The 27,503-nt window shown below is 45.2% G+C and overlaps 1 protein-coding gene across 3 annotated transcripts in view; it reads right to left on the bottom strand.

Moving 5' to 3' along the window:
• TMEM196 (transmembrane protein 196) overlaps positions 1-27,503 on the bottom strand; it is a 112,375-nt gene that overhangs the window by 26,479 nt on the left and 58,393 nt on the right. For all 3 annotated transcript variants that reach the window (XM_068235989.1, XM_068235987.1, XM_068235990.1), the window contains exon 2: positions 3,580-3,636. In XM_068235989.1, coding sequence (XP_068092090.1) covers positions 3,580-3,636 — 57 coding nt within the window. The remainder of the gene's footprint in view (positions 1-3,579; positions 3,637-27,503) is intronic.

The following is a 27,503-nucleotide window of genomic DNA, read 5'->3' as shown; positions in this document are numbered from 1 at the left end:
AAGAGGAGTGGCGTAGTTACTACATTTTCTCCTCTTCAGTGGTAAAAGATGTTTCTCTTGGCACACAAAACATCGCTGAATGTTTCGATGCAAAAACAAAACTACAAATTCTTGACGTCCTGGTACAGGACCCCGTTCAAATTGCGTAAGATCTCCTCAGTTGATTCAAAATGTTGGAGATGTTTGGGTGCCTCGGGAGACATTCTTCATATTATGTAGGATTGCCCTGGTGTCCAATCCTAATGTAAACCGGTTCATAGTCATGTAGCTAAAATTTGGGGTGAGCCACTCCCTTTTAAAGCTGAAATCTATTTACTACATGGATCTATCCATTCTCTAAAAAGCTACAAAAAATCCATTATTCCCCATTTACTAAATGCAGCACATGCTGTTATCCCAGCTTTATAGAAAAACACATCTTCTCCAACCATCAAACAGTGGTTCCTTAGACTTGAGAAAATCAAAGTGGTCGAAGAACTGATCTATATTGCCAATGATAGAGTTGAAATGATCTCCCGTGTTTGGGCTGTGTGGTATGAGTTTCAGGATTCTCCTGAATATAAATCAGTGATGGGTCTCTCTGTATGATGTAACTTGCATTCCTCTTGTTAATATGTCTTCCTTGAGGATGATCTAGCTGTGGATAAGCCCTAGGCTTGTCTTTGATTAAATATTCGGTATGTTAGATATGGCTCGGGTGGCGGATGGGTACTCGGTCGTTTGTTCAGATCTTTCGAATTTATTTGCATGTTCCACATTTTCCTTTAAAGATTTATCTACAATGGTGTAACTCAATGTTGATATTATGTAGTTCTCTAATTTATCGCATCAAGGGAGTCTAACCAGTGGCGTTCCTACTGTAGTGCGCAGGGGGGCGGGGCGCACCGGGTGACAGACACCCAGGGGGGTGTCGCCACGACCCCCCACAGCACAGAGCAGGAGGGGGAAGCAGCGCTAGAAGGAGGGGCAGTGGGGGCAGCGGTGGGGAGGGGGGAAATATCCCCCCCCCCTCCCTCACCTGGGACCCCTCCTTCTGCCTCTCTCCCCCTCCATTCAGCGTGGCAAGTGCGGGCTTGACGGCGGGGAGATGTGCGGAGAATTACTCACCACTTCCGCGTTCCAAGCGCCGGCAGCGTCATGTCGTCACAGATCTCCGCCTTCATTGAAGGCGGAGATCTGTGACGACATGACGCTGCCGGGGCTTGGAACGTGGACGTGGTGAGTAATTCTGCGCATGTGCCCCCGCCGCCGAGCCCGCGCGCACTTGCCACGCTGAATGGAGGGGGAGAGAGGCAGAAGGAGGGGTCCCAGGTGAGAGAGGGGGGGGATATTTCCCCCCTCCCCACCGCTGCCCCCACTGCCCCTCCTTCTAGCGCTGCTTTCCCCCTCCAGGGACATCTATACTGGGGGCAACTATACCAGCTATACTGGGGGCAGCTATACTGGGGGCAACTATTCTAGCTATACTGGGGGCATCTATACTGGGGGGCAACTAAACTAGCTATACTGGGGGCAACTATACTAGCTATACTGGGGGCAACTATACTAGCTATACTGGGGGGCAACTATACCAGCTATACTGGGGGCAACTATACCAGCTATACTGGGAGCAGCTATACTGGGGGCAGCTATACTAGCTATACTGGGGGCAACTATACCAGGTATACTGGGGGCAACTATACCAGCTATACTGGGGGCAACTATACCAGCTATACTGGGGGCAACTATACCAGCTATACTGGGGGCAGCTATACTAGCTATACTGGGGGCAGCTATACTAGCTATACTGGGGGCAGCTATACTAGCTATACTGGGGGCAGCTATACTAGCTATACTGGGGGCAGCTATACTGGGGGCAACTAAACTAGCTATACTGGGGGGCAGCTATACTGGGGGCAGCTCTACTAGCTATACTGGGGGCAGCTCTACTAGCTATACTGGGGGCAACTATACCAGCTATACTGGGGGCAACTATACCAGCTATACTGGGGGCAGCTATACTGGGGGCAGCTATACTAGCTATACTGGGGGCAGCTATACTAGGGGCAACTATACCAGCTATACTGGGGGCAACTATACTAGCTATACTGGGGCAACTATACTAGCTATATACTGGGGGCAACTAAACTAGCTATACTGGGGGTAACTATACTAACTTCATTGGGGGCAACTATACTAGCTACACTGGGGGCAGCTATTCTGGGGGAAACTACTAGCTATACTGGGGCAACTATACTAGCTAATATTTTAAATTACAGTTAGCTCCGCCCTCATCCGGTCATGACCACGCCAATTTTTTCCACGAAGCACGCCGCAGGTTGTGGTCACTCCCATTTTTTTTAGGGGGGGGGGGTGTCTTTCAATACCCAGCACCGGGTGCCAAATGCCCTAGGTACGCCACTGAGTCTAACATATATTTATAGGAAACTGTGAACACTTTCAAGCTTTTTCCTGTTATGAGCTCCAATATGTCATATATAGGTACCTCTACTACTGATGTTACCCAGTGCCGGATTTACCATAAGGCACTGTAGGCACGTGCCTACAGGTGCCTCGTGATGGAAAGGCAGCCCACTCCCCTCCCCGAGTGCCCCCTCCCTACGCAGAGTCCCTGATGAGATAGTAAATAAGAGATTGCTCAACCTGCTCTCAGCATTCAACTGACGAGATCTCCCTTCAGTCAGGTTAATCAGAGACAAAATAAAGAGTCACCTGATCAATCAATCATGCGCCTCCATGAATTCTCCCAGAGGAGAATTTCTGTAGAATAACTTGATAATCTCAACCCAAAGCTGGCATGCTGAATTATGGCCATGTAGGTATTATTCATCCATTCATCTCATTCTTTCAGACATTATTATTTAACCTTTTCGGGACCACGTGCATTAGATTCTACGCCGCACTTGTGGCTGTTCTAGCCTGATGCGACGTAGGATCTACGCCGGCCCGCAATTTCCGCTCCCGACGCGATCGTGCGCACCCGGAGGGGGAGATTAAGCTGTCATGTGACAGCCGACATCTCCCCCGAGTGATCAGCAGCCATCGCGTATGGCTACTGATCACGTGATCACTACGATCGCCGTCGGATCGCAGTGATCAGTTTGACAGCTGCAGCGGCAGGGGGGAAAAGAAGAGGATCCATTCACCTCCCTGCCGTCCCCGCGACGATCGGCACCCCCCTCCGCTCTAGCCGGCATCTCCGCTCCGTCTGACGTCAGCGCCGGGTCCCGGCCGCGACCCGGAACTGATCGTCAGACAGAACGGAGATGCCGGCCGGAGAAGAGGGTCCCATGCGGCTCATCGCTGGAGCCTGGAAGGTAAGTAAGGGCTGCTGGCAGAAGGGGGGGGCACAGGCCACCATGGGGGGACACAAAATCCAGGCAGCTTCAGACGGGATCCGGCCACCTGACCCCCCCAAACGCGTGCACCCCCTTCCCGCGCAAAATGCCTGGTCCTCAAGGGGGGGGTAGGTGGCCGGTCCCGAAAAGGTTAAAAAATGAGCTATAATTTTGTTGTACACCTTAAAAAAGATAGATTTTGGACCCTGTCTTTCAGACCTCCGTATGAAGGAATACTTACTATAAGTCCAGATTTCTTCTTTGCACAGAAGATGCCGCACACCCCACAGATCAGGAACTGCAAGGAAAAGACAAATGTGAGCTGTGAAGCCACTTAATCATCTCATATCTACTGAACTATCGAATAGAATGGGCACTGCACGAATGGAGCACAGGTTAGAAGAAAGGATTAGGAATCTTTATTATCACATGAGGATGTTTACTGCAAGTTAACTCACATAATTTAAGATGTTCACAAAAAAAAATGATAATAAATTTGAGGATGATGTTGTAGGTTAATCTGGTGAATGTCGATGAGAAAAATTAAAGAGCAACCCAACCAGACATTTCTCCATGATGAGTGGAGCCATTTAGTATTTGACCCACTATCAAGTCCACTACATGTAATAGTGTTGAAAAGACCGTAGGCTGCCTCTGTGACAGTCTATTTGCTGTCCTCTATCTGACCTGTACTTATGGGTCAGGGACCACCAGCAGCCAGTGTCACCTCCAGCTCCAGCTTCAGTTTTTTTTGGGGGGGAGCACAAAGGGGGCAAGATGGCTGGCTGGTGGGGCTCATTTGGGTGATTTGATGTTTGTATGGCGAGCTTTAGGTATTTTTTGCCTAACCCAGGTGATAAACTTAAAGAGACTCTGAAAACTCGCTTTTTACCTTATATTTAACATGGGCATGTTTGCCCCTGCTAAAACGCCGTTATCCCGCAGCAGAAGGAGGGGTCTTTACCCCCCAAATCCCCCCTGGAAAATCCATGACCAACTTGGTCTTAGATTTTGCTGCTCATGGAGGCAGAGCTTTCGGCTATAGCCCTGCCTCCATGCGCGTCTATCAGCGGCGGACCTCTCAGCGCATCTATCAGCGCTGATCGCCACCTCTCCCCGCCCCTCTCAGTCTTCCTTCACTGAGAGGGGCGGAGGAGAGTCGCTCCTCCGCCCCTCTCAGTGAAGGAAGACTGAGAGGGGCGGGGGAGAGGCGGCGATCAGCGCTGATAGACGCGATGAGAGGCAGGGCTGCGGCCATTAGCCCTGCCTCAACAGGAAGCGATCCCCGGACACCACGGAGGGGATTTGGGGGGTAAAGACCCCCTATTCTGCTGCTGGATAGCAGCGTTTTAGCTGTGGCAAACATGCCTCTGTTGAATATAAGGTGAAAAGCACATTTTTATCTCGCTTCAGATTCTCTTTAAGGCTAACTGGTTCATCAATGATAGGAACCACATTTACAGATCACAAATAGAACTTAGAGGCTTTTGAGCAGAGCTTATTGTCCAAATGATGGTGCTATTATGGAAGAAAATTTACCTATAGATGTACTTGGATAGTTGGCTGGCATGCTTTAATACTTACTTGCTAGCAAGCGGCTCCTGAGTGGACAGGTCACAGACAAACCATTCCAGCCCCAGCCTGTGTCTGTGACTCTACAAGCAAGGGGAGCGGGAAGAGGCCGGGGGGAGAGAAACACTGTGTGTGTTGCTGCAGACTAGAGCTTGTATTTTACAGACAGGAAGTTTTGAATCGCGATAATACAATTTTATTGGCAATTTTAAAAGAAAAACAGTAAGCTTTCAGCTTGTAAGCCTTCTTCTGACTCCTGTTGAGTGACAATGCTAGAACATACAACCAGAAGGAGGTAGGGAGGTTTTTTGTTTTTTTTTGCAAATATGAGTGTCATTCACATACATTAATTACAAGAGATCTTGCAAGGATTGTGAGGTAGTTATGGCAAATATATAAGACCCTTATTTTTTTTTTAATGCCTACAACTCAGGCTGATATGGAGAGTTTTTTACAGACCCCATCCTGTTCAGTGTATGCTGCTGGGACCTGGAAACAGTTAACTGTATGTTACTGAGCAGGAGGGGAGCTCAGGGGGGACATAGTGATTCCCGCGGGGGGCAGTGACCCAGCGTGCCCAGTGTAGTGTTGCCCATGCCAGCAGCATAATGTCAATTGTTACCTGTACGCCATACGAGAAGAAGGTGCCAGCAGAGAGTTAAAGGGAACCTTAACCACTTCACATTCAGTCGTTTTCACTTTATGCATCCGAGCAATGTTCACCTCCCATTCATAAGCCTATAACTTTATTACTACTTATCACAATGAACTGATCTATATCTTGTTTTTTCCACCACCAATTAGGCTTTCTTTGGGGGGTACATTTTGCTAAGAGCCACTTTACTGTAAATGCATTTTAACAGGAAGAATAAGAAAAAAACGGAAAAAATTCATTATTTCTCAGTTTTCGGCCATTATAGTTCTAAAATAATACATGTCTCCATAATTAAAACCCATATTTTGTATTTGCCTATTTGTCCCGGTTATTACACAATTTAAATTATGTCCCTATCACAATGTATGGCGACAATATTTTATTTGGAAATAAAAGTGTATTTTTTTCCGTTTTGCATCTATCACTATTTACAAGCTTATAATTTAAAAAAAAAATAGAAATATTTCATCTTTACTTTGATATTTAAAAAGTTTAGACCCTTAGGTAAATATTTACATGTTGTTGTTTTTTTTATTGTAATGTTTTTTGTTTTTTTATTAAACATTTTATGCGGGTATTTTTTGGAGGGTGGGATGTAAATTGTCATTTTTAAGTGTAAATAATGTGTATTTTTATATTTAGGTGTAGTTTTACTTTTTGGCCACAAGATGGCAGCCATGAGTTTGTTTAGTGATGTCACTCTAAGCGTAACATGTACGCTTAGAGGGACGCTAGAGCCAGAAAACTCGAAGCTTCCGAGAGAAGCTGTCGCTTTTTCTGCGGGGGAGAGGAATCAGTGATCGGGCACCATAGCCCGATTCACTGATTGCCTGGCTAACGAACCGTGGGACGGGAGCACGCGTGCATGTGTGCGATCGGCCGCGGGGGCGAGCGGGAGCGCACATGGCCTCCTGGACGTAACTTTTACGTCCAGGAAGGTTAATTGGTTAAAGACCACCTCCAGCCCAAAAAAAAGGTCTGAATGGCAATACATATATGTAGTCTATGCACTCTGTACAGTTCGATGAACATACAAAGTTTACATCTGGTACATTATAGTGGACAGAAGAGACTCATATTTATATCTGTAAGTAGCACTTTCTTATTTATCCTAATGGTGAAGCTTTGTGTCCTCCCCTCCAGACTGGTTAACTCCCCTGCCCCTCCCTCTTTTCACAGCGTGTAGGAGAGAGAAGAGACAGGAAAACTGCTGCAGCCTTATTATTCAGATTCTATTCTTATTTCAGATGTCTGTCTGTCTGCCTAGATTAGATCACATGGTCATGAGGGGTGGAGTTATGACATCAATCCCCCAGCATCCTTTGCACATATGGTTTGGAAAAGAAAGAAAATAAAAGGCCAGGGCCCAATTTCACACTGGGGAGGGGATTTCAAGACCATATGTGGAATACTGACCCTGGGGGTGAGAAAATCACACTTTATCATATATGATTCTATATATTTTGGCAACGTATTAGGTTTAAAGCAAACTGTAATTTATAATTTTGGTAATCTTTTAATGAGAGGGATATGGATGTTTCCTTTTAAACAATACCAGCTGCTTGTCAGTCCTGCTGATCTCTTTGGCTGCAGTAGTGGCTGAATCACATGCCTAAAACAAGCATGCAGCTAATCCAGTCAGAGCACCTGATCTGTATGCTTGTTGAGAGGCTGTGGCTAAAAGTATTAGAGACACGGGATCAGCAGGATAGTCAGGCAACTGGTATTATTTTAAAAGGAAAAATCCATATCATTCTCAGTTTAGGTTCCCTTTAACCAGAGAGACGTAGCTACAGATTATGGGGCCCCATAGCAGAATTTAGATGGGGCCGTCAAATCTAGGCACTCAAGACCAATTCAACCTGCCCCTATCCTATGGGATATCTGTTGTCTGGCCAATGTACATTCCTATGTAATGCACACTGCAAACACTCTATAGGCACTAAGATAAAGCCAGAGCATGGAGAAAAACAGGAAAATAAATAGTGAACACATTAACGCTTGGGCCCCCTTTGCTCCAGGGCCCCATAACAGTTGCTATGGCTACTTTGGCTATTGCTACTTCCCTGCCATTAAAGCGAAATGAAACCCAGCATTTCTTCTTTGCTCTACAAAATTATTTACAGCATATTATATACTACCACCGTTTTTTTTAAAAGAACAGCATTCAATTAGTTAAACACAGGGCTTGAAAGTTCAGTGCAGAGAAAGCTGGACGCATCCGAAATGGAGATAATGTTATCTTGTGTTTACTTAATTGTATCAAGTGAGGAATGTGACACATTCTCTGACTGTGCAGAAGCTCCTGGACACAGACAGACATTCAAAGCATTTCTGCCTTCAATACAAGATGAATAAAACCAGTTATGAATAAAATGCAATGGCAGCTCTCAAAGCAAAAATCTGTACTTTTGGGAACTTGTAATTTCTAAATGAATAATAATACGTATGCACAAATGCAAATATAATAACCGTATGGCATAAGTAGAAAACATGTTTTTATTGAATATTATGTCAGGGTTTTATACCGCTTTAACAGAGCCAGCCAGTGTCTGGATTAGAGATGGCTAATGATGAGATGCAAATAACTCAGGTCTATACAAATGTATAGCAAATTATATGCAGCTTGGGAATGGCCCAATTAAATACACCACCTCCTGTCAAATTTGCTTGGCCCAGTTCAAAGCTGTATAAAATGTGCACTAGATTTGTATGTAAATTGGAATGAGTTGCACCCTCAGCCTGCACAATACATTTCCATGCCACTATGCACCCATCACCCTTTCCACAGCTCTGCAGCTGGACTTTAAATATGTGGGAAGTGCAAAGAGGCAAGGGAAAAATCAGTTATAACAAAGAACAATAAAGAACAGTAGTGATGCTCAAATACCCCTTTTTAAAATTCGAGTTTGGTCGAATTCGAATAGTAAATTATTCGAGGTCAGTCGAATATTCGAGTCGAATAATTTTTACTATTCGATTCGACCTCGGACTTCGAGCTCACTATTCGAGTCGGTATTCGAGCTCACTATTCGAGCTGACTATTCGAATTGGCCTTAAATAGCTTCCAACACTTGTTTTGAGGGTGAATGATGCAAGAAACATCTTTTTTTCCAAGTAACAACAGCAAGTGATTATGTGGGGATGTTCCTTTAAAAAAAAATGTGGAAAGAGAAGTTGTGTCCTTAATTTTGTTCAGTAGTGTTACTGTATATACTTGTTCTTCTTCTTCTTTATCTTTCTTCTTCTTCTTCTAGATCTTCTTCTTCTATATCTTCTTCTTCTTCTTCTATATTGTCTTCTTCTTCTTCTTCTTCTTCTTCTTCATCATCTTCTTCTTCTTCTTCATCATCTTCTTCTTCTTCTTCATCTTCTTCATCTTCTTCATCTTCTTCTTCTTTTTCATCTTCTTCTTCATCATCTTCTTCATCTTCATCTTCTTCTTCATCTTCATCTTCTCCTTCTCCTTCTTTTTCAATATCGTCTTCTTCTTCTTCACGTATTTCTCTTTTCAATTTTTTTTTTAAAGAAATGCAGCTATTTTTGAGCGTAACAAATAGCTGGTGGGCGCACGCATGTTGGAAGCGCCATTGTATGTGCTCCCTGGCAGTGGAAACACAAAGACAGCAGGAGGTAAATTCAGCAGCAGGAGGAGGAGGATGAGTGTGTGGCAGCAGGCAGTCAATGAGGCAGGCAGCTCGCCGTGACATAATAGCCCTGGTACCTAGCGGTGATACCAGGGCTGTAAATAAACACAACAGGAGGTCCCAGACAGCGGTCGTGCAGCCCACATTGTGTCCAATACACAACTGGGACAACACAGTTTTCAACCCGGGCACCTCAGAAAAATTAAACCTTTTTTTTTTTTTTTAATGGTTTGTTTGGTTTTGGTTTTGCAACCAATATAGCTATTGTTTGACGTAATAGCTGGTGGCAGAGTGGCAGCAGAAGGTAATTCTGTGTACCCTGGCAGTGGGAAACACAGACAGACAGCAACAGCAGCAGGAGGAATGGAGGAGTAATGTGAGCAGCTATTGTTTGACGTAATAGCTGGTGGCAGAGTGGCAGCAGAAGGTAAATCATCTGTGTACCCTGGCAGTGGGAAACACAGACAGACAGCAGCAGCAGCAGCAGGAGGAGGTATGGAGGAGCAGTGTGAGTGTGGCAGCAGGTAGGCAGCGTGACATAATAGCCCTGGTACCTAGCGGTGATACCAGGGCTGTAAATAAACACAACAGGAGGTCCCAGACAGCGGTCGTGCAGCCCACATTGTGTCCAATACACAACTGGGACAACACAGTTTTCAACCCGGGCACCTCAGAAAAATTAAACCTTTTTTTTTTTTTTTATGGTTTTTTGGTTTTTGGTTTTACAACCAATATAGCTATTGTTTGACGTAATAGCTGGTGGCAGAGTGGCAGCAGAAGAAGGTAATTCTGTGTACCCTGGCAGTGGGAAACACAGACAGACAGCAGAAGGGCAGTACACAGCAGCCCACTGTAGGTGTAAATTGTGTGGCTGCAGGCGACGTAATAGTCAAAGTGAACCAGGCTGGCTTAGTGAGCAGGAGCCAGGAGGTGGTAAAGGGTGGTAAGGCACATTAACGATGGTTCCGGCAGCCAGTTCATGTCCCCCTCTCGCCGACAACAGGGGCCAGGAACTCGCCTTCCACCCACGCCTGGTTCATCTTGAGAAACGTCAGTCTGTCCACAGACTTGTGAGACAGACGTGAGCGTTTCTCGGTGACCACGCCACCAGCTGCACTGAAGCAGCGCTCGGACAGCACGCTGGAAGGGGGGCAGGACAGCACTTCCAGGGCGTACTGCGCCAGCTCGCTCCAGATCTCCATGCGCTTGACCCAATACTCCATGGGATCAACAGGGGCATCGCTGTCAAGCCCGCTGTACGACCCCATGTAGTCAGCCACCATGCGGGTCAGGCGCTGGCTGTGACCGGAGGAGGATGCTGCTGCATGCATCTCCTCTCTAGTCACTGCTGCCGGAGCCTCTACAGTCCTGTAGAGCTCGTGGCTGAGAGACAGCAGGTCTGTGGGGCGCTTGCTGCTGCTGGATGCAGGCACCTGCTGCTGCCTCTGTGCTGGCTGCTGGACAGTGGGGGTGGAAGGCTGGGGGAAGGCTTCCTCCAAGCGCTCAACAAGGGCCTGCTGCAAGCTCCTTATTTGTTGCGCTGGGTCTCCTCCTGCAGGCGGCAGGAACTGGCTCAACTTCCCCTTGAGGCGTGGGTCCAACATCATGCTGATCCAGATGTCCTCCCTCTGCTTCATCTGGATCACCCTGGGGTCCCTGCGCAGGCACGTCAGCATGTGCGCTGCCATTGGGAAGAGGCGGGCCACGTCTGCTGGCACATCGACGTCAGTGCTGTCCTCATCCTCCTCCTCTGCCGCCTCATCCTCTCTCCACCCCCGCACCAACTCAGCTGCGCTGTGCTGATCCCCCTCATCAGCAGCCAGGTCAGGGACCTCCACCAAGTCCTCCTCCTCCTCCCCCTCAGAGGTGGACTGCGCAGCTGGTTGCCGCTCCTGCTGGTCCAAGGCTGCCGCTCCCTGTTCCAGCAAAGCATCGAGGGCCCTGTTCAGCAGAGAAACCAGGGGCACCCACTCGCAGACCATAGCATGGTCCCTGCTCACCATGTTTGTGGCCTGCAGGAAGGGAGCCAGCACTAAGCACACCTGCTGCATGTGCCTCCAGTCATCATCGGGGACGATGGACGGGATGTTGCTGGTCTTGTCCCTTCTCTGAGCTGCGGAAACAGTGGCCAGGGCAAGGTACTGTTTGACAGCGTGCCTCTGTTCAACCAGACGCTCCAACATCGCCAGGGTGGAGTTCCAGCGAGTCGGAACGTCAAGGATCAGCCGATGGCGTGGCAGATCCAGCTCCTTTTGCACGTCTTCCAGGCTCGCACAGGCTGCAGCCGAGCGCCGGAAGTGACGCACAACATTCCTTGCCGTTTCCAGCAGTTCGCCCATCCCCTGGTAGGTGCGCAGGAACTTCTGCACCACCAGGTTCAGCACGTGGGCAAGACAGGGGATGTGGGTCAGGTTTCCCCTGTCTATTGCGGCAACCAGATTGGCCCCATTGTCGGCCACCACCTCTCCGACTCTGAGGCCTCTGGGGGTCAGCCAAATCCTTTCCTGCTCCTGGAGTTTGGCCAACACATGGGTTGCCGTCAGCTTGGTCTTCCCAAGGCTGACCAAGTGCAGCAGCGCTTGGCAGTGGCGGGCCTTCACGCTGCTGCTGAGGCGGGGGGTTTGGCCAGGTGTGCCGGAGGATGGCAGAGGATCGGAGGAACCTGCTGCAGTTCCCCTGACCCTGCGGGGTGGCACCACCCACTGTGTTGCTGCTGCTGCTGTGCCCGCTGCTGCTCTCCCATCCTCACCCCCTTCCACCAAGCTGACCCAGTGGACAGTGAAGGACAGGTAGCGGCCTGTCCCGAAGCGGCTGCTCCAGGAGTCCATGGTGACGTGGACCCTTTCACCAACCGCGTGCTCCAGCCCTCGCTCCACATTGGCCATCACAAAGCGGTGCAGTGCAGGAATGGCCTTGCGGGCAAAGAAGTGTCTGCTGGGGAGCTGCCAGTCTGGGGCTGCGCAAGCAAGCAGCGCACGAATGTCGCTCCCCTCCTGCACGAGCGTGTACGGCAGGAGTTGGGAGCACATGGCCCGTGCCAGCAAGCCGTTCAGCTGCCGCACGCGACGGCTGCTGGGAGGCAGAGCCCTAACCACCCCCTGGAAGGACTCGCTCAAAAGGCTCTGGCGTGGCCTTTTGCTGACACGGGAATCAGCAGACACAGCAGAGGAGGCCACTGAGGACTGGCTGCCAGAACAGGCCTCAGTGTCGGCGGCAGGAGTTGCAGAGGGGGGAGGAGCAGTGCGTTTCCGCACTCCTGCTGGTGCTGCTGGAGGAGCAGGAGGGCGGGTGGCTGCTGTTGCTGCTGCTGCTGCTGAAGGCTGTGCAGTGATGGGTGTGGTGCCACTGCCAGTAGCAGATGCCTTCAGCCTCTGGAACTCCTCATGCTGGTGGAAATGTTTAGCCGCAAGGTGGTTGATGAGCGAGCTGGTGCTGAACTTTAAGGGGTCTGCACCTCTGCTCAACTTCCGCTGACAGTGGTTGCAAGTGGCGTACTTGCTGTACACAGTGGGCATGGTGAAAAACCGCCAGATTGGTGACAGAAACTTCCCCCTACGGCATGGAAGCGCTGCTGCCTGTCTCCCTGTGGTGGTTGGGGGGGGGGCTTGGGTGCGGCTGGTGGTGGTACTGGCTGATGCTGCTGCTGAGCCTGAGACACCAGCAGGCTGTGGGACGCTGCCAATGCTTGCAATGATGCGCCTCCTTGCAAGGCCCACAAGCGCATCCTCCTCCTCCTCCTCAGAGCTGCTGAGGACGACATCCCCTGGAGGTGGTGGCACCCAGTCTCTGTCTGTCACCGGGTCATCATCATCATGCCCCTCCTGAAACATGTCCTGCTGGGATGATGACCCCCCAAACTCCTCTCCTGATGCATGGATGGGACGCTTGACTGTCGCCACAGTCTTGCTGTCCAATCCCTCCTCCCCCAAAGTGCCCATCAGCATCTCCTCCTCAAAATCGCCAACAACAGCAGACAATACCCTGATGGTGCCTGGGGTAAAAAGACTGCTGAGTGACAGGTCGGCGACTGATGGTGAACTGGCCTCCTCCCCAGGCCCTGCTGGGCGGCTGCTGCGAACAGGGGTGGTGGTGGTGGTGGTGGTGGTGGTGAGGGTGGAGGCCTCGGATGCAGAGCTGATGGCGGGCTGCTCATCCTCCGTCATGAGTTGCACCACAGTGTCTGCATCCTTTTCCTCAATGGGACGTTTCCGACCCGGCTGGAGGAAAATGGGAGCAGGTGCTACACGCTGCTGCTGCTGTGTCTCTGCAGCGTGAGTTGCAGATGCTCCTGCTGGGCGGCGCCCAAGGCGTCCACGGCCAGTGGCTATGGGAGGAATGTTAGCCACTGACGCTGCTGCTGCTGCTGCGGAACTGTGCATGGTGGCGCGCCCGCGGCCGCGGCTTGCCATAATGCTGCTCCCTCTCCTCCTGATTCCCTTGCTGCCCTTCCCCTTGCCCAAACCGCGCTGGCTGCCACTTCCAGACATCTTCAATGTTTTGGGCGTATAGACAAAAGTTTTTTAAAAGGGCGGGTGAAAAGTGGGGTACTTTAATGGAGTGGGTTGGTTGGTGAGGTGACTGAGTGAGTGTCCCCTAGTACAGTAAGTAAGTAGTAACAGTCAGGAAGTACAACTAGCAGTTACAATAATCAGTAGTAATCACAAGTAAATTTAGTGTGTGTACACTCAGACAGTGAGTGCACGCACGCAGGAGCTAGTAGCCTATGAACACAGTGACTGAGTGTCCTAGACTCCTAGTACAGTAAGAGTAAGTAGTAACAGTAAGTAGAACTAACTAATTACAATAATCAATCAGCGATCAGAAGGAAATGGAGTGTGGGTGTGTGTACACTCAGACAGTGAGTGCACGCACGCAGGAGCTAGTAGCCTATGAACACAGTGACTGAGTGTCCTAGACTCCTAGTACAGTAAGAGTAAGTAGTAACAGTAAGTAGAACTAACTAATTACAATAATCAATCAGCGATCAGAAGGAAATGGAGTGTGGGTGTGTGTACACTCAGACAGTGAGTGCACGCACGCAGGAGCTAGTAGCCTATGAACACAGTGACTGAGTGTCCTAGACTCCTGGTACAGTAAGAGTAAGTAGTAACAGTAAGTAGAACTAACTAATTACAATAATCAATCAGCGATCAGAAGGAAATGGAGTGTGGGTGTGTGTACACTCAGACAGTGAGTGCACGCACGCAGGAGCTAGTAGCCTATGAACACAGTGACTGAGTGTCCTAGACTCCTAGTACAGTAAGAGTAAGTAGTAACAGTAAGTAGAACTAACTAATTACAATAATCAATCAGCGATCAGAAGGAAATGGAGTGTGGGTGTGTGTACACTCAGACAGTGAGTGCACGCACGCAGGAGCTAGTAGCCTATGAACACAGTGACTGAGTGTCCTAGACTCCTAGTACAGTAAGAGTAAGTAGTAACAGTAAGTAGAACTAACTAATTACAATAATCAATCAGCGATCAGAAGGAAATGGAGTGTGGGTGTGTGTACACTCAGACAGTGAGTGCACGCACGCAGGAGCTAGTAGCCTATGAACACAGTGACTGAGTGTCCTAGACTCCTAGTACAGTAAGAGTAAGTAGTAACAGTAAGTAGAACTAACTAATTACAATAATCAATCAGCGATCAGAAGGAAATGGAGTGTGGGTGGTGTGTGTACACTCAGACAGTGAGTGCACGCACGCAGGAGCTAGTAGCCTATGAACACAGTGACTGAGTGTCCTAGACTCCTAGTACAGTAAGAGTAAGTAGTAACAGTAAGTAGAACTAACTAATTACAATAATCAATCAGCGATCAGAAGGAAATGGAGTGTGGGTGGTGTGTGTACACTCAGACAGTGAGTGCACGCACGCAGGAGCTAGTAGCCTATGGACAGTGACTGAGTGTCCTAGACTCCTAGTACAGTAAGAGTAAGTAGTAACAGTAAGTACAACTAACTAATTACGATAATCAATCAGCGATCAGAAGGAAATGGAGTGTGGGTGTGTGTACACTCAGACAGTGAGTGCACGCACGCAGGAGCTAGTAGCCTATGAACACAGTGACTGAGTGTCCTAGACTCCTAGTACAGTAAGAGTAAGTAGTAACAGTAAGTAGAACTAACTAATTACAATAATCAATCAGCGATCAGAAGGAAATGGAGTGTGGGTGTGTGTACACTCAGACAGTGAGTGCACGCACGCAGGAGCTAGTAGCCTATGAACACAGTGACTGAGTGTCCTAGACTCCTAGTACAGTAAGAGTAAGTAGTAACAGTAAGTAGAACTAACTAATTACAATAATCAATCAGCGATCAGAAGGAAATGGAGTGTGGGTGGTGTGTGTACACTCAGACAGTGAGTGCACGCACGCAGGAGCTAGTAGCCTATGGACAGTGACTGAGTGTCCTAGACTCCTAGTACAGTAAGAGTAAGTAGTAACAGTAAGTACAACTAACTAATTACGATAATCAATCAGCGATCAGAAGGAAATGGAGTGTGGGTGTGTGTACACTCAGACAGTGAGTGCACGCACGCAGGAGCTAGTAGCCTATGAACACAGTGACTGAGTGTCCTAGACTCCTAGTACAGTAAGAGTAAGTAGTAACAGTAAGTACAACTAACTAATTACGATAATCAATCAGCGATCAGAAGGAAATAGAGTGTGTGTTGTGTGTGTACACTCAGACAGTGAGTGCAGTGCGCACACGCAGGAGCTAGTAGCCTATATGAACAGTGACAGTGAGTGTCCCTACGGGTACAGTAAGAGTAAGTAGTAAGTAAGTACAACTAACTAACAATAATCTATCAGTAATCAGAAGGAAATAGAGTGTGTGTACACACAGACAGTGAGTGAGTGCACACACGCAGGAGCTAGCTAGTAGCCTATAAACAGTGACAGTCAGTGAGTGTCCTACTCCTAGTACAGTATAACTACAATACTATTAGTAAAGGACAGCAGAAATACTGGTATAGATGAGAGAAATAAACAGAGGACAGCTGCCCACAGAGGCAAGGCCCCCCTGAGGCCTAAACCTGTAAGCTTGCAGCAGCTGCCTGTCTCTAATGTAACACACAAGCTACTAACTAAAATACAATGTCTAAATAACTAACAACAATATAGGTGTGTATAGGAGGTGTATGTGAGCAAAAACGCTAGGTAAATGACCACAATAGAGCTCTTGCTAAGCCAAAGCACAAAGGAGCAACTCTCTCTCTGTACAAGTCTCAGGCAAGCACGGAGAAACGGAACATGGCGGCCGCTATTTATAGGGTAGGGGCTGGCCAGGGTCCCCCTCTGTGATTGGCTGCCGTCAGAGGGCCTGGGAGCCCTCTGATTGGCTCTAAGGACATCAATCTGGGCTATGACGCTATTCGAGCTCGGTACCGAGCTCGAATAGCGCCGGGTTGCTCGAATAGCTTGAATAGTGAATGGGCTATTCGAGTGTACTCGGATAGCCCATTCGAATAGCTCCAGCTATTCGGAGCTCGAATACCGAGCTCGAATAGCTGAAAAAGAGCTCGAATATTCGAGCTACTCGAATATTCGAGCTCTGCTGAGCACCACTGAAGAACAGTAATGCATGTTTATTGCCATCTCCCCAATGTGCCACACATGACAATCCACCTCAAATGCCTAATGGTGAAGATGGCCCTACAAATAGCGCAACATAATCTTTTTAATTTATTACTGATGAGAAGCCACTCAACAGATTTTTAATTTTTAGGCTCTGTACCTTCCATTAGACTTTCCAGTGGAACAAATGGAGAATTCACCTAAGCTACTTATCTGAGAAGCTGAATTCAGTCTTTGACCCATTAGCAGCTTCGATAGAGTTATCTCATTTGAGACAGATGAACTGCTTTTGACCTCAGTCAGCAGAACTGGTTGTGCTGTAAATTTTTGGAATGCTTTGATCTCTCTCTACTAGCAGAACATCTTGAAACTTAAAGCAAAAGTCCTCTGTTATTGTCTCACACCGCCCCCTACTGACAAGTGGCCATAAATACACACTACAGCAGTACTAATTAGAAGCAAGGAAATGTAACAAGTAGGAAATTCAAAATGTGCTAAAATAAATTGGCCTGAAGCACTTACAAGCCTTTAAATAATTTGGCTATCATAAAAAAAATTTAAAATTTAAAATGCATGTGTATTATTTGTACATTTTTTTATTGTGTAACTGTTACTTAAGGTGCCCATTAACGGTTCAAAACCATGAACGATTGACTGTACAATCAATCGGATTGGGTACTGTTAATTGTTCCATTAATCCAAATTTTTTAACAATTCTTTTAATCTGACTGGATCGGTTATCATTTTTGGGTCTACATGAAAAGGGCGCCGGTAAAAAAGGGCGCCTGGTGGAGCCCATATATATACCAACTTCGGCTACAAAAAAGGCGCCTGGTGTAGCCCATATAAACTTCGGCTACAAAAAAGACGCTTGGTGTAGCCCATATAAAAACTTTCGGCTACAAAAAAAACAAGGCGCCTGGTGTAGCCCATATAAGAACTTCGGCTACAAAAAAACTCCGGGATGTGTTAATTACTATTCCCCCTCCAGGCCGCCATGGATAGTGGGGGAATGAAATAATTCGGCTTCCAGCGCTTGTAGCCCATATACAAATTTCGGCTAGAAAAAAACTCCGGGATGTGTTAATTACTATTCCCCCTCCAGGCCGCCATGGATAGTGGGGGAATGAAATAATTCGGCTTACAGTGCTTGTAGCCCATATAAAAACTTCGGCTACAAAAAAAAGTCAATAATATGGGCTACAGAGGGGCACCTTACTGTAGCCGAAAAAAATATGGGCTACAAAGGGGAGCCCGCTTGTAGCCGAAAACCTTGTAGCCGAAAAAATATGGGCTACAAAGGGGAGCCCACTTGTAGCCTATATCAAAACTCGGGCGCCCTTTTCTACACCTTGTAGCCCATATTTCCAGAAATAACATTGATGTCTATGGCGGCGCCCTTTTCATACAGGCAGCTCGGGCGCCCTTTTCAACCGATCCCATCATTTTCACCTCAAACGATTGTTTCCAATTGATCATTCTAAAAAAAAAGGATCATTAATGGGTATCTTCACAGTAGCTAGTAAAAATCTGACAGATCTGATGGGTTTTGGATTAGTCCATCTCTTAATGGGGATTCTCAATATTTTGTTTATTCTTTTCCAAAGGACTCCCTGGAAAGGACCTTTACAATGGTGCTAGAAAGCCAGTGTCATCCTGTGCATACTATTCTGGCAGTTGGAGTGTGCCACTGCCATCCATGGACTGCTTTTGAAAATAAAGGAATTCCTGAGAATCCCTTGTGATAAGATAGCTTAGTTCAAAATCTGTCCGATCTGTCGCATTTCTACTATCTACTGTAAGTGCCAGAAACATAGGAAAAAATAATTTCTAGTGCATTTTAATATGGCACAAATGTACAAGGAATACACAAGTATTTTAAATTTTGCTAATTTTCATAAAAGTGGCCCTTTAAAGGGAACCTAAACTGAGAGGGATATGGATGTTTCCTTTTAAACAATACCATTTGCCTGGAAGTCCTGCTGATCTCTTTGGCTGCAGTAGTGGCTGAAACACACACCTGAAATCAGCATGCAGCTAATCCAGTCTGACTTCAGTCAGAGCACCTGATCTGCATGCTTGTTGAGGGACTGTGGCTAAAAGTATTAGAGACACAGGATCAGCAGAAGAGTCAGGCAACTGGTATTATTTCAAAAGGAAAAATCCATATCCTTCTCAGTTTAGATTCCATTTAATGGCAATCGGGAATGATTTCCGACTGGGATAGAAAAGCAGTAGAGATAGAAGCCCATCCTGTTATATTCCATCCAGAATAGAGAAATCCAGTATGAAAGGAGGTGATCTGCAGCTACAATGGTTGAAGCCCAGAGCCTTAGGTAAGTGAACTGCCACGCTGACACATTGCGTTGCAAGCGACATTGTTTTGCGCACAGTAATGTGATTCAAATCTACGAACAGTTCATATCTCGTCAGCGGAGATGCGATGCAGTTCTGTTACAACACAGAACATGCAGTGTGGTGCTAGCATTGCGCAATGTGCAGTGGTGGGCCGAAATTTCGCATCGTAATCGTAATGCGAAATTTCGGAGAAAATCGTAATTAATTTTGTATGTAGTAGTATTTCATAATTTCGCATAAAGTTTCACATAATTTTCGTGAAATTTTGCATAATTGTGTGCCGACTTTAGCGGTTAATAGCAAAGCAACCATACATGCTATTGTTACCAAAATTGCTATATATGTTAAAGGAATTATCAGGGAAAATGAATAAAATAAGTGCTACTTACTGGGGGCTTCCTCCAGCCCCAATCTCCCAGCATGTCCCTCGCCGCAGCTCTCCCCGCAGCCATTCGCCGCAGCTCACTCCCGGTTCCCGGCGATGACGTCAGGCCGACCTCCAGGTGTCAATCACCGCCACGTGGGCCAGAGCGGACTGTGAAGGTGCAGAACTAGTGCGCCTTCGCAGTCCACTCCGGCCCACGTGGCGGTGATTGAGAGCGCCGCTCGCACAGGCGCAGTATTGGCTGACCTATATGTCGGCCTGACGTTATCGGCGAGCGGCTGCGGGGAGAGCTGCAGCGAGGGACATGCTGGGAGCTTGGGGCTGGAGGAAGCCCCCGGTAAGTAGCACTTATTTTATTCATTTTTCCCTGATAACTCCTTTAAGCAGAATACTGGGTACAAAAAAAAAAAAAGACTTTGTAGTTTTTGAGAAAATCGATTTTAAAAATGCAAACAAAAATGATTTTTAAACTGTCATTATTCTGAGTTAAAAAAAAACATTTTTTCTTTGCATTTTTACAATTAGTTTTCTCAAAAACTACAAGATCTTTTTGGAAAAATATTTTTCTGACTTGTACCCAATATTCTCCTGAACATATGTAGCAATTTTGCTGTAAACAGCATGCATGGGGGCTTTGCTTTACTTATTTACTTATTCACTGCCAAAGTCGGCATGAAATTACGCAAAATTTTATGCGAAATTCCGAATGACTACAAAATCAGTCGAATTTACAAATTGTAATTACGTACAGGCGTAATTGCGAAAATGTATGCAAAATTTAGCGTAATCGTAATTAGCTGATTCCAATCATCACTAGCACTGTGGTGTTTATGCATCTGGCCTGTAGATGACACTGGGATACTGCGTAAAGGTGGCCATTAATGATACAATTATTTGGACAATTGATTCTTTAATTTGATTATAATATCGATTAGTTGGTCCCACTAACAGAAGTAAAGCTGCTATCCAATTCAATCAGATTAATGGAATCGATCCGAAAACCAAATCGATTTGATTGATATTACAATCAAATCAGAGAATCGATTGCCTGAAGAATTGCATCGTTAACCCATTCGCGTTCCGTTGTTTTCACTTGAGAAATGTTCACCTCCCATTCATTAGCCTATAACTTTATCACAATGAACTGATCTATATCTTGTTTTTTCCGCCACCAATTAGGCTTTCTTTGGGGGGTACATTTTGCTAAGAGCCACTTTACTGTAAATGCATTTTAACAGTAAGAATAAGAAAAAACGTAAAAAAATTATTATTTCTCAGTTTTCAGCCATTATAGTTTTAAAATAATACATGCCTCCATAATTAAAACTCACGTATTGTATTTGCCCATATGTCCCGGTTATTACACCGTTAAAATTATGTCCCTATCACAATGTATGGCGACAATATTTTATTTGGAAATAAAGTTGCCTTTTTTTTACGTTTTGCATCTATCACTATTTACAAGTTTAAAAATAAAAAAAATATAGAAACATGTTGTTGTTTTTTTTTATTGTAATTTTTTTTTATATTAAACATTTTATATGGGTATTTTTTGGAGGGTGGGATGTAAACTATAGTTTTATAATGTAATTGTGTGTTGATTTTAATTTTTTTTACTTTTAGTTGTAGTTTTACTTTTTGGCCACAAGATGGCGGCCATGAGTTTGTTTACATGACGTCACTCTAAGCGTAACATACGCTTAGAGTGACGCATGGGGGAGGCAACAGCCAGAAAAAGCGCAGCTTCCGAGAGAAGCTGTCGCTTTTTCAGCGGGGGAGAGGAATCAGTGATCGGGCACCATAGCCCGATTCACTGATTGCCTGGCTAACGAACCGCGGGCCGATTGCGCGCGTGCACGCGCTCGATCGGCCGTGGGAGCATGCGGTAGCTCGCATGGAACCAAAATAGGTTAATGGCCACCTTAAGATTATCTAGACTGTTGTGGATAATTTTTCCTGATTTTTTCTGCAGGCTAGAATTATAGAGTGAAGATGCTGCTTATGTAGAGAGTTGGTAAATCCCGTAAATAAACCTAGTTTCACTTATTTTGCCTCCATGACTACTGAACACAGCACAGCCATTGATGTGCACAATGTTTGGCAATTCACACGTAGATTGGTTATTTGCTTCTTTGCCTGCATTACATTGTATGCTACTGCAAAAGTTAGTTTTGCTTGTGTTATGTATATGCTATAGTTAAATCCAATGCAATGCAACATCCCAGAGTGAAAATAGCCTTAATTTCCCAAGAGCCATGTGCAAAATGTCAGCAGAGGATTCTAACAAGTTTTGATTGACTTTCCAGTGGATTCCTTTAATACAATTTGGTACAATGATACTGCTTTGAAGACAAATAATTGATGGTAAAAGGAATAAGGTACTTACAGTTAAACAGTGGACAATCATTTTAAAATTCTTTGCACACTATCTGTGGTATTTGAATAGATTTGAAAACTAGCACACATTTTGGATCACAAATGGGTGGATAACAGATATAAGGGTTAGTGAAACGCATCAAATTTGTCATGCTAATTAGCTTTGCTTTGTATAATGCTGGGAATGTACGATTCGTTTTTTGGGCAGATTTACTTTATGACCGTTTTTTTCTGATGAATTTCCATTCACTTCTATGAGAAAATCAATCAGAAAACAAAAATCAAAAAATCAGATCGGACCTTTTGGAAATTGTCTATTGAGCCATCTATCTGCCGAAAAAACTCGTGGTGTATTCCCAGCATTAAGCCTAAAGCTACGTACACAGATACGACAACGATCGTTCGTTGAACAAACTTTTAATTGAAGAAAGAATGACCAAATGCGCTTGCGCATAAAAATGAAACGTTCCATGAAGAAATAGCGAAATGCGCATGTCAAGCCTAGTACTAATGACCGTTTTCCAACGATGTACTGCTTTTGCAAACGATTGTCGTTGGAAAAAATCCGCCAAGCTAGATCGTTCGCTTTTAACGATCTAGGTCGTCCGTCGTTAGACTTAATGGTCGTTGGCTGCTTTTTTTAAAACGATCGTCGTTTGAAATGATCGGGGAACAATCGTTTCAAACGTCTATAGTCGCATGTGTGTACACACCTTAATTTACATGGTACAATTTTCCATCAGATCGACCTGTGATCTGATAAGAAATTGCATCATGTGTAGATGTCCAATTTTTTTCCGATCGATTTGGTGTTGATAAGATCTGACGGAAAATTGTACCATGTGGACTCAGCTTAAGGGATGTCGGAGTTAGCAAATCACTGAGTAATTAGCATAACTGGTTGTTATTGGTTAAATAAATCAGCTGCCAGATAACTGCCATTCCTTATCCATTTAAGTACATTCAATCTACTCAAAATTTCCTTCCCCTCCAAACTAATTAATTTAAGAGCAGAGATTTGATCTCTTCAGCTATGTCAGCTCAGGAATCTCCTCTGCAATGGCAGAGCTGCTAATTTGTAAACACAGGATGTTAACCCTATGTCTGCTTCCAATGAAAGCGGGAAGCAGACACACTGCAGATTTATTGCAGGATTTGTATCAGCTGTAACAAAGAAATGTTTTTTCTTTAAATGTTATTATGCTGTTGCTTATCTTTTAGAGCAGGGACGACGTTCTGAGTTCAGGTGCCCTTTAAGTTGAATGTGCCCGCTAGTAAAGACTCAAATAACTCCTTTACGTCAGCCAGATATGACAAGCAGCACAGCAGTTCATTTTTATTTTACCACAAATTGCAAATCAAGTAAATACAAGGCAACATCCTTTAATCATTTTTTCCCGGTTATATTTGTTACTGTATGTAGGTTACACTTCAGTTGGTCACTTCCTTTAAGGCTTGAAATTTGCCCCAAGAGAGTAAATATTGATCCACTTTATCTCTGGAAAAATCAATATATGTTATCTATCTACCTACGTGTATTTCCTGCAGGGGAAAGAGACACAATACAGCCACAAATGTAAAAATGAGGAAAGGATCGGCTCATGTAACATTCTGCATTCTTCATTCTAATTTGCTGTTTTCCAGGTAACTGGCCCACATCAACATACTGGCTGCTTTTCTAAGTACACCACGGTCTGATCCTCATTCACAAAGTGGATAGGTACCTATCTCTATGGACAAATTGCAGCTTGCAGTCTCTGTGATTGGAGACCAATCATGGGACCATCAAATTAAAGGGAAAGTTGGTACTGTATTCCCTAGTCATTCATGAACAAACAACCTGCAGAAGGGGTTAAAGGAGAAGTTTAATTCGATGTGACATCGATTTAGAGCAACATTTATAAGTTATAGTTCATTTTTAGGCACTGATTTAGAGCAACTTTTGCACGTTAAATATTTTAAAATTTTTGTCTTTCAAAAGCTGTTTCCTAAGGTAAATAATTGGCCTGCTCTCCAACAAAGAAAAAGGTAATAGCATGGCTGTTACACTGATGATATAGTAGATGGATAGTGTACTGGTTAAGGGCTCTGCCTCTAACACAGGAGACCAGGGTTTAAATCTCGGTTCTGCCTGTTCAGTAAGCCAGCACCTATTCAATAAGGAGACCTTGGGCAAGGCGCCCAAACACAGTTATTGCCTCTAGAGTGCACCCTAGTGGCTGTGGCTTTGAGCCTGCCAGGAGAAAAGCACAATATAAATGTTCCTTGACTTAAGCCATTCCAATTGATTTTTTTACCCCTAGGACTAACTTATTATCTGCTCTATAGGGGGACATGGGTGATCGGTGGATGCTGCTGCTGGGGGAACTGGTAGAGTGTCTATAGCTCGCTCAATGTAGCACCTCCCCATCACACGTCATTGTTATTGCATTATTACATGGCACAGTGTGGTTCTAAAGGGGATTAAAGTGTTGGATTTTGTCCAACACCTTTCACCACATAGCCTGACACCACGCTGGACTAGATCTGGCATCGGCATCCCTAGCCATATGTGCCCACGTAATTACTTGGTGCAGAGGATGGTGCCAGTGATGAGCAAAGCGTTGGACTTAGTCCGATACTTTGATCTAAAGGGGTAGATGCCGTGCCTAGATCCGGCAACTGTGCCCCTAGCAGCAGCTATGTTTTTCTGTGTCAGACTATATCCTACATTGGTGCTGAACTGGAAAGAGCCAATGTTGGACAAAGTCCAACACAGGATTGGAAAGGGTTAAAACTATCAGCTTCATAGGAAACATACGCTGTGATAGAAACAATTGAATAGATGGGTTCTAACTGGGAGAAACTGCTTATTACTGCTAACACAGCCATGACGAACAGGAAAATACTTTTCCAAACCTACATCATATTCATGAAACATTGGACCAACATTACAACATACAAAAGCTGGTTTAGTGATCTTTCAAAGCAAGCAAGGAAATGATTGGTTAAATGAATAGCAATAACGCATAACATTTGTGAAATATCTTATTTAATGCTTCACAGAGTTCTTCTTTAAATGAGCTATTTTTAGGTTCATTATTTATTGCATTATTGGACATTTAAGCTCACTTGTTAAAACAAATGCGGTGGACAAGGATCAAATCAATTTCTGTTATAGTCAGCATGACCTCTAACCTGACTTGCCTGGTGCTTTGACTTCAGAAATGGTTCATTACATTAATAACTCCCTGTACGCAACTGGATGCCATTGACAGCTGTCTGATTTCAAAAAAGGTTTACATTATTCTGTGTCATGGTTCACCTTTTACTGATTAGGTTGTTCTACTTCAGAGTATCTTGACTGTCATTTTATATCTGAAGTGAAACTGCCAACGATTTTGGTTACAAATACATTGGTTTCTCTTCTTAATAGCTTTATATTATCTTTACATTTAGCTAGCTAGTTATTAGCGTCATACTATGGCTGTGATGCATTTTCTTGCCTATTTATTCCTTATGCCAAAAAAAGCCATTATGTTCTAGAAGATAAGTAGTATGTTCAACAACAGAAAGCAGTCTAGAGTCTGTATTGTTCCTTCTACTCTGTGCAACCAACTAACAGCATTACTTGCAAATTTTTTGCCAAATTTAGCATCGAAAATGCTATTTTTGTGTTCCAGAATATACCCACAAAAATACATTGTATTTTAGCTGTATGGTCAAAGGAAAATATTTTTTTAACGATGTGAAAATCCTTAAAAAATAACTCCTTTAACAAGGAGAAAATATGGCAAAAATGCGATAATCACACTTTTTAACTACCGATGGGCGTGACCACGGCAGCAGCCCCAGGACCACCTAACTCCAATTGGCGTCAAGTCTTGCAGCTGCAATTTAGCAGGGATCGCGTGCGCATGTGCTCCACTCCGTGATCAGCCTGCTAGCTGTGATTGCGGCTAGTGGACTGTTTAGAGCCGAAAGGGGAGAGAATCACCCTTTGTTTACATTTGTTCAGCGCTGCTATCTCCTGCAGCGCTATATGAGGGACACTCGGCTGTCCCTCAGAGCGGCTTGTCATGAGTGGCCAAAGGCATTTTCGCTCGAAAGTCAAATATTACATTGTTTTTGCAAAAATCAATGGGAAAAGATTATCCGCAGTTTTGCTCATCACTGCTTACTGACGGTTCCACTACAGCAGTATTTATTAACATTATTATCATCATCCCTTTAATGAAGGGTTTAGAGGGAAAAATATAAATCCCAGAAAGACTGTAACCAAAAAAAGCTCTTAGTAAAAATATATATATCACTTTAATTAATTATGCTAAAAAATATACAATGGAAAAAAAACCCTTAAAAATAGGAAGCATGAAGCCGTCAAACATCCAACCCAGAGCATACCTATATTTACCCCATTACTACAACAATGAATCTCAATGTGACTGGCCAGTCTCACCTACCAAGCATGGTTATGTTTATATAGATAGGGCTTGTAACAAACTTATCTGGTGTTGTCTCTGGAGGCTGCTCTGACAATGTTGAGCACCTGCAAGAAGCTTCCTCTTCCTCTTTGTTCAGACGCATCCCCGGCTCCCCTGTAGATGTGAGTCAGCGTGTTGTTTTTGGCAGTCTTCCTAGGAGGACGCGCGCAGCTCAGAGCTGCCTTTATAGGTAAAGGAGGCGTGTCTGAGGTGTGTCAACTGATTCCTGCAGTCAGCTGTCACTTGCTGCAGGGATGTTGCTGATTGGTCCGACTTTTGTTGGGGGCTTGGTCTTTGATCTATTCCTTCTATATAAGCCCTGGGCATTCAGTTACTCGCTGTCTGTTATAGCTATCCGTTCACTGAGCGCTGGACATTGCCTTGCTATTGTGCTTAAGTCAGCTAGTTTTCAGAGCAATATATATATATATATGCAGACACTGCCGATATATATGTACTCTAGTTAGATCAGTCTTGTTTATTCTTCTTATAATTCCTTGTAAATGACTGCATTAGCCAAGTAACTCCTACTAAGGCTAACATCATCTCAAGTGTCCCTTGACACCTACATATGTGTTAGGAATACTCCATAATTCACTAGTCAACCATCACTGCCGGTTTCTTTAATGAAGAACTGGGCCATCACTGCTGAACATTTGCCTTCCTCTGCCCCCTCTCCCCCCCTCCTTCGATGTCTACCTAACCGCTTAACCACTTGAGGACTGCAGTGTTAAACCCCCCTAAAGACCAGGCTCATTATTGCTAAATTGGCCACTGTAGCTTTAAGGCCAAGCTGCTGGGCCGCACAACAAAGCACATGAGTGGGGGGTCTGATCGCTCCACAGTTGTTTATTTTTTTTTTTTTATAAATATTTTTTTTATTTTTTAAATAAATTTTGATATTTTTTTATTTACCCTCCCCTGCTCCCTCCCTCCCTACCCCCGCCAGCCAGTGGGGGCGGTCTTTAGGTAGTTTAGGACTGTAGTCTTAAACCCCCCTAGTGACCAGGCTATTTTTTACAAAATGGTGCTCTGCAGCTTTAATGGCTTGCTGCAGAGCACTACAGTAACTCCCACAAGTAACCCTCCCCCCCCCCCCCCCCCCGGCCTTTCAGCCCACCAACAGAGCTG

Source organism: Hyperolius riggenbachi, chromosome 5 (assembly GCF_040937935.1).
Source record: "Hyperolius riggenbachi isolate aHypRig1 chromosome 5, aHypRig1.pri, whole genome shotgun sequence".
Taxonomy (NCBI): Eukaryota; Metazoa; Chordata; class Amphibia; order Anura; family Hyperoliidae; genus Hyperolius; species Hyperolius riggenbachi.
The sequence above is the reverse complement of the archived record's forward strand: the minus strand, read 5'-3'. Positions and strand labels throughout refer to the sequence as shown.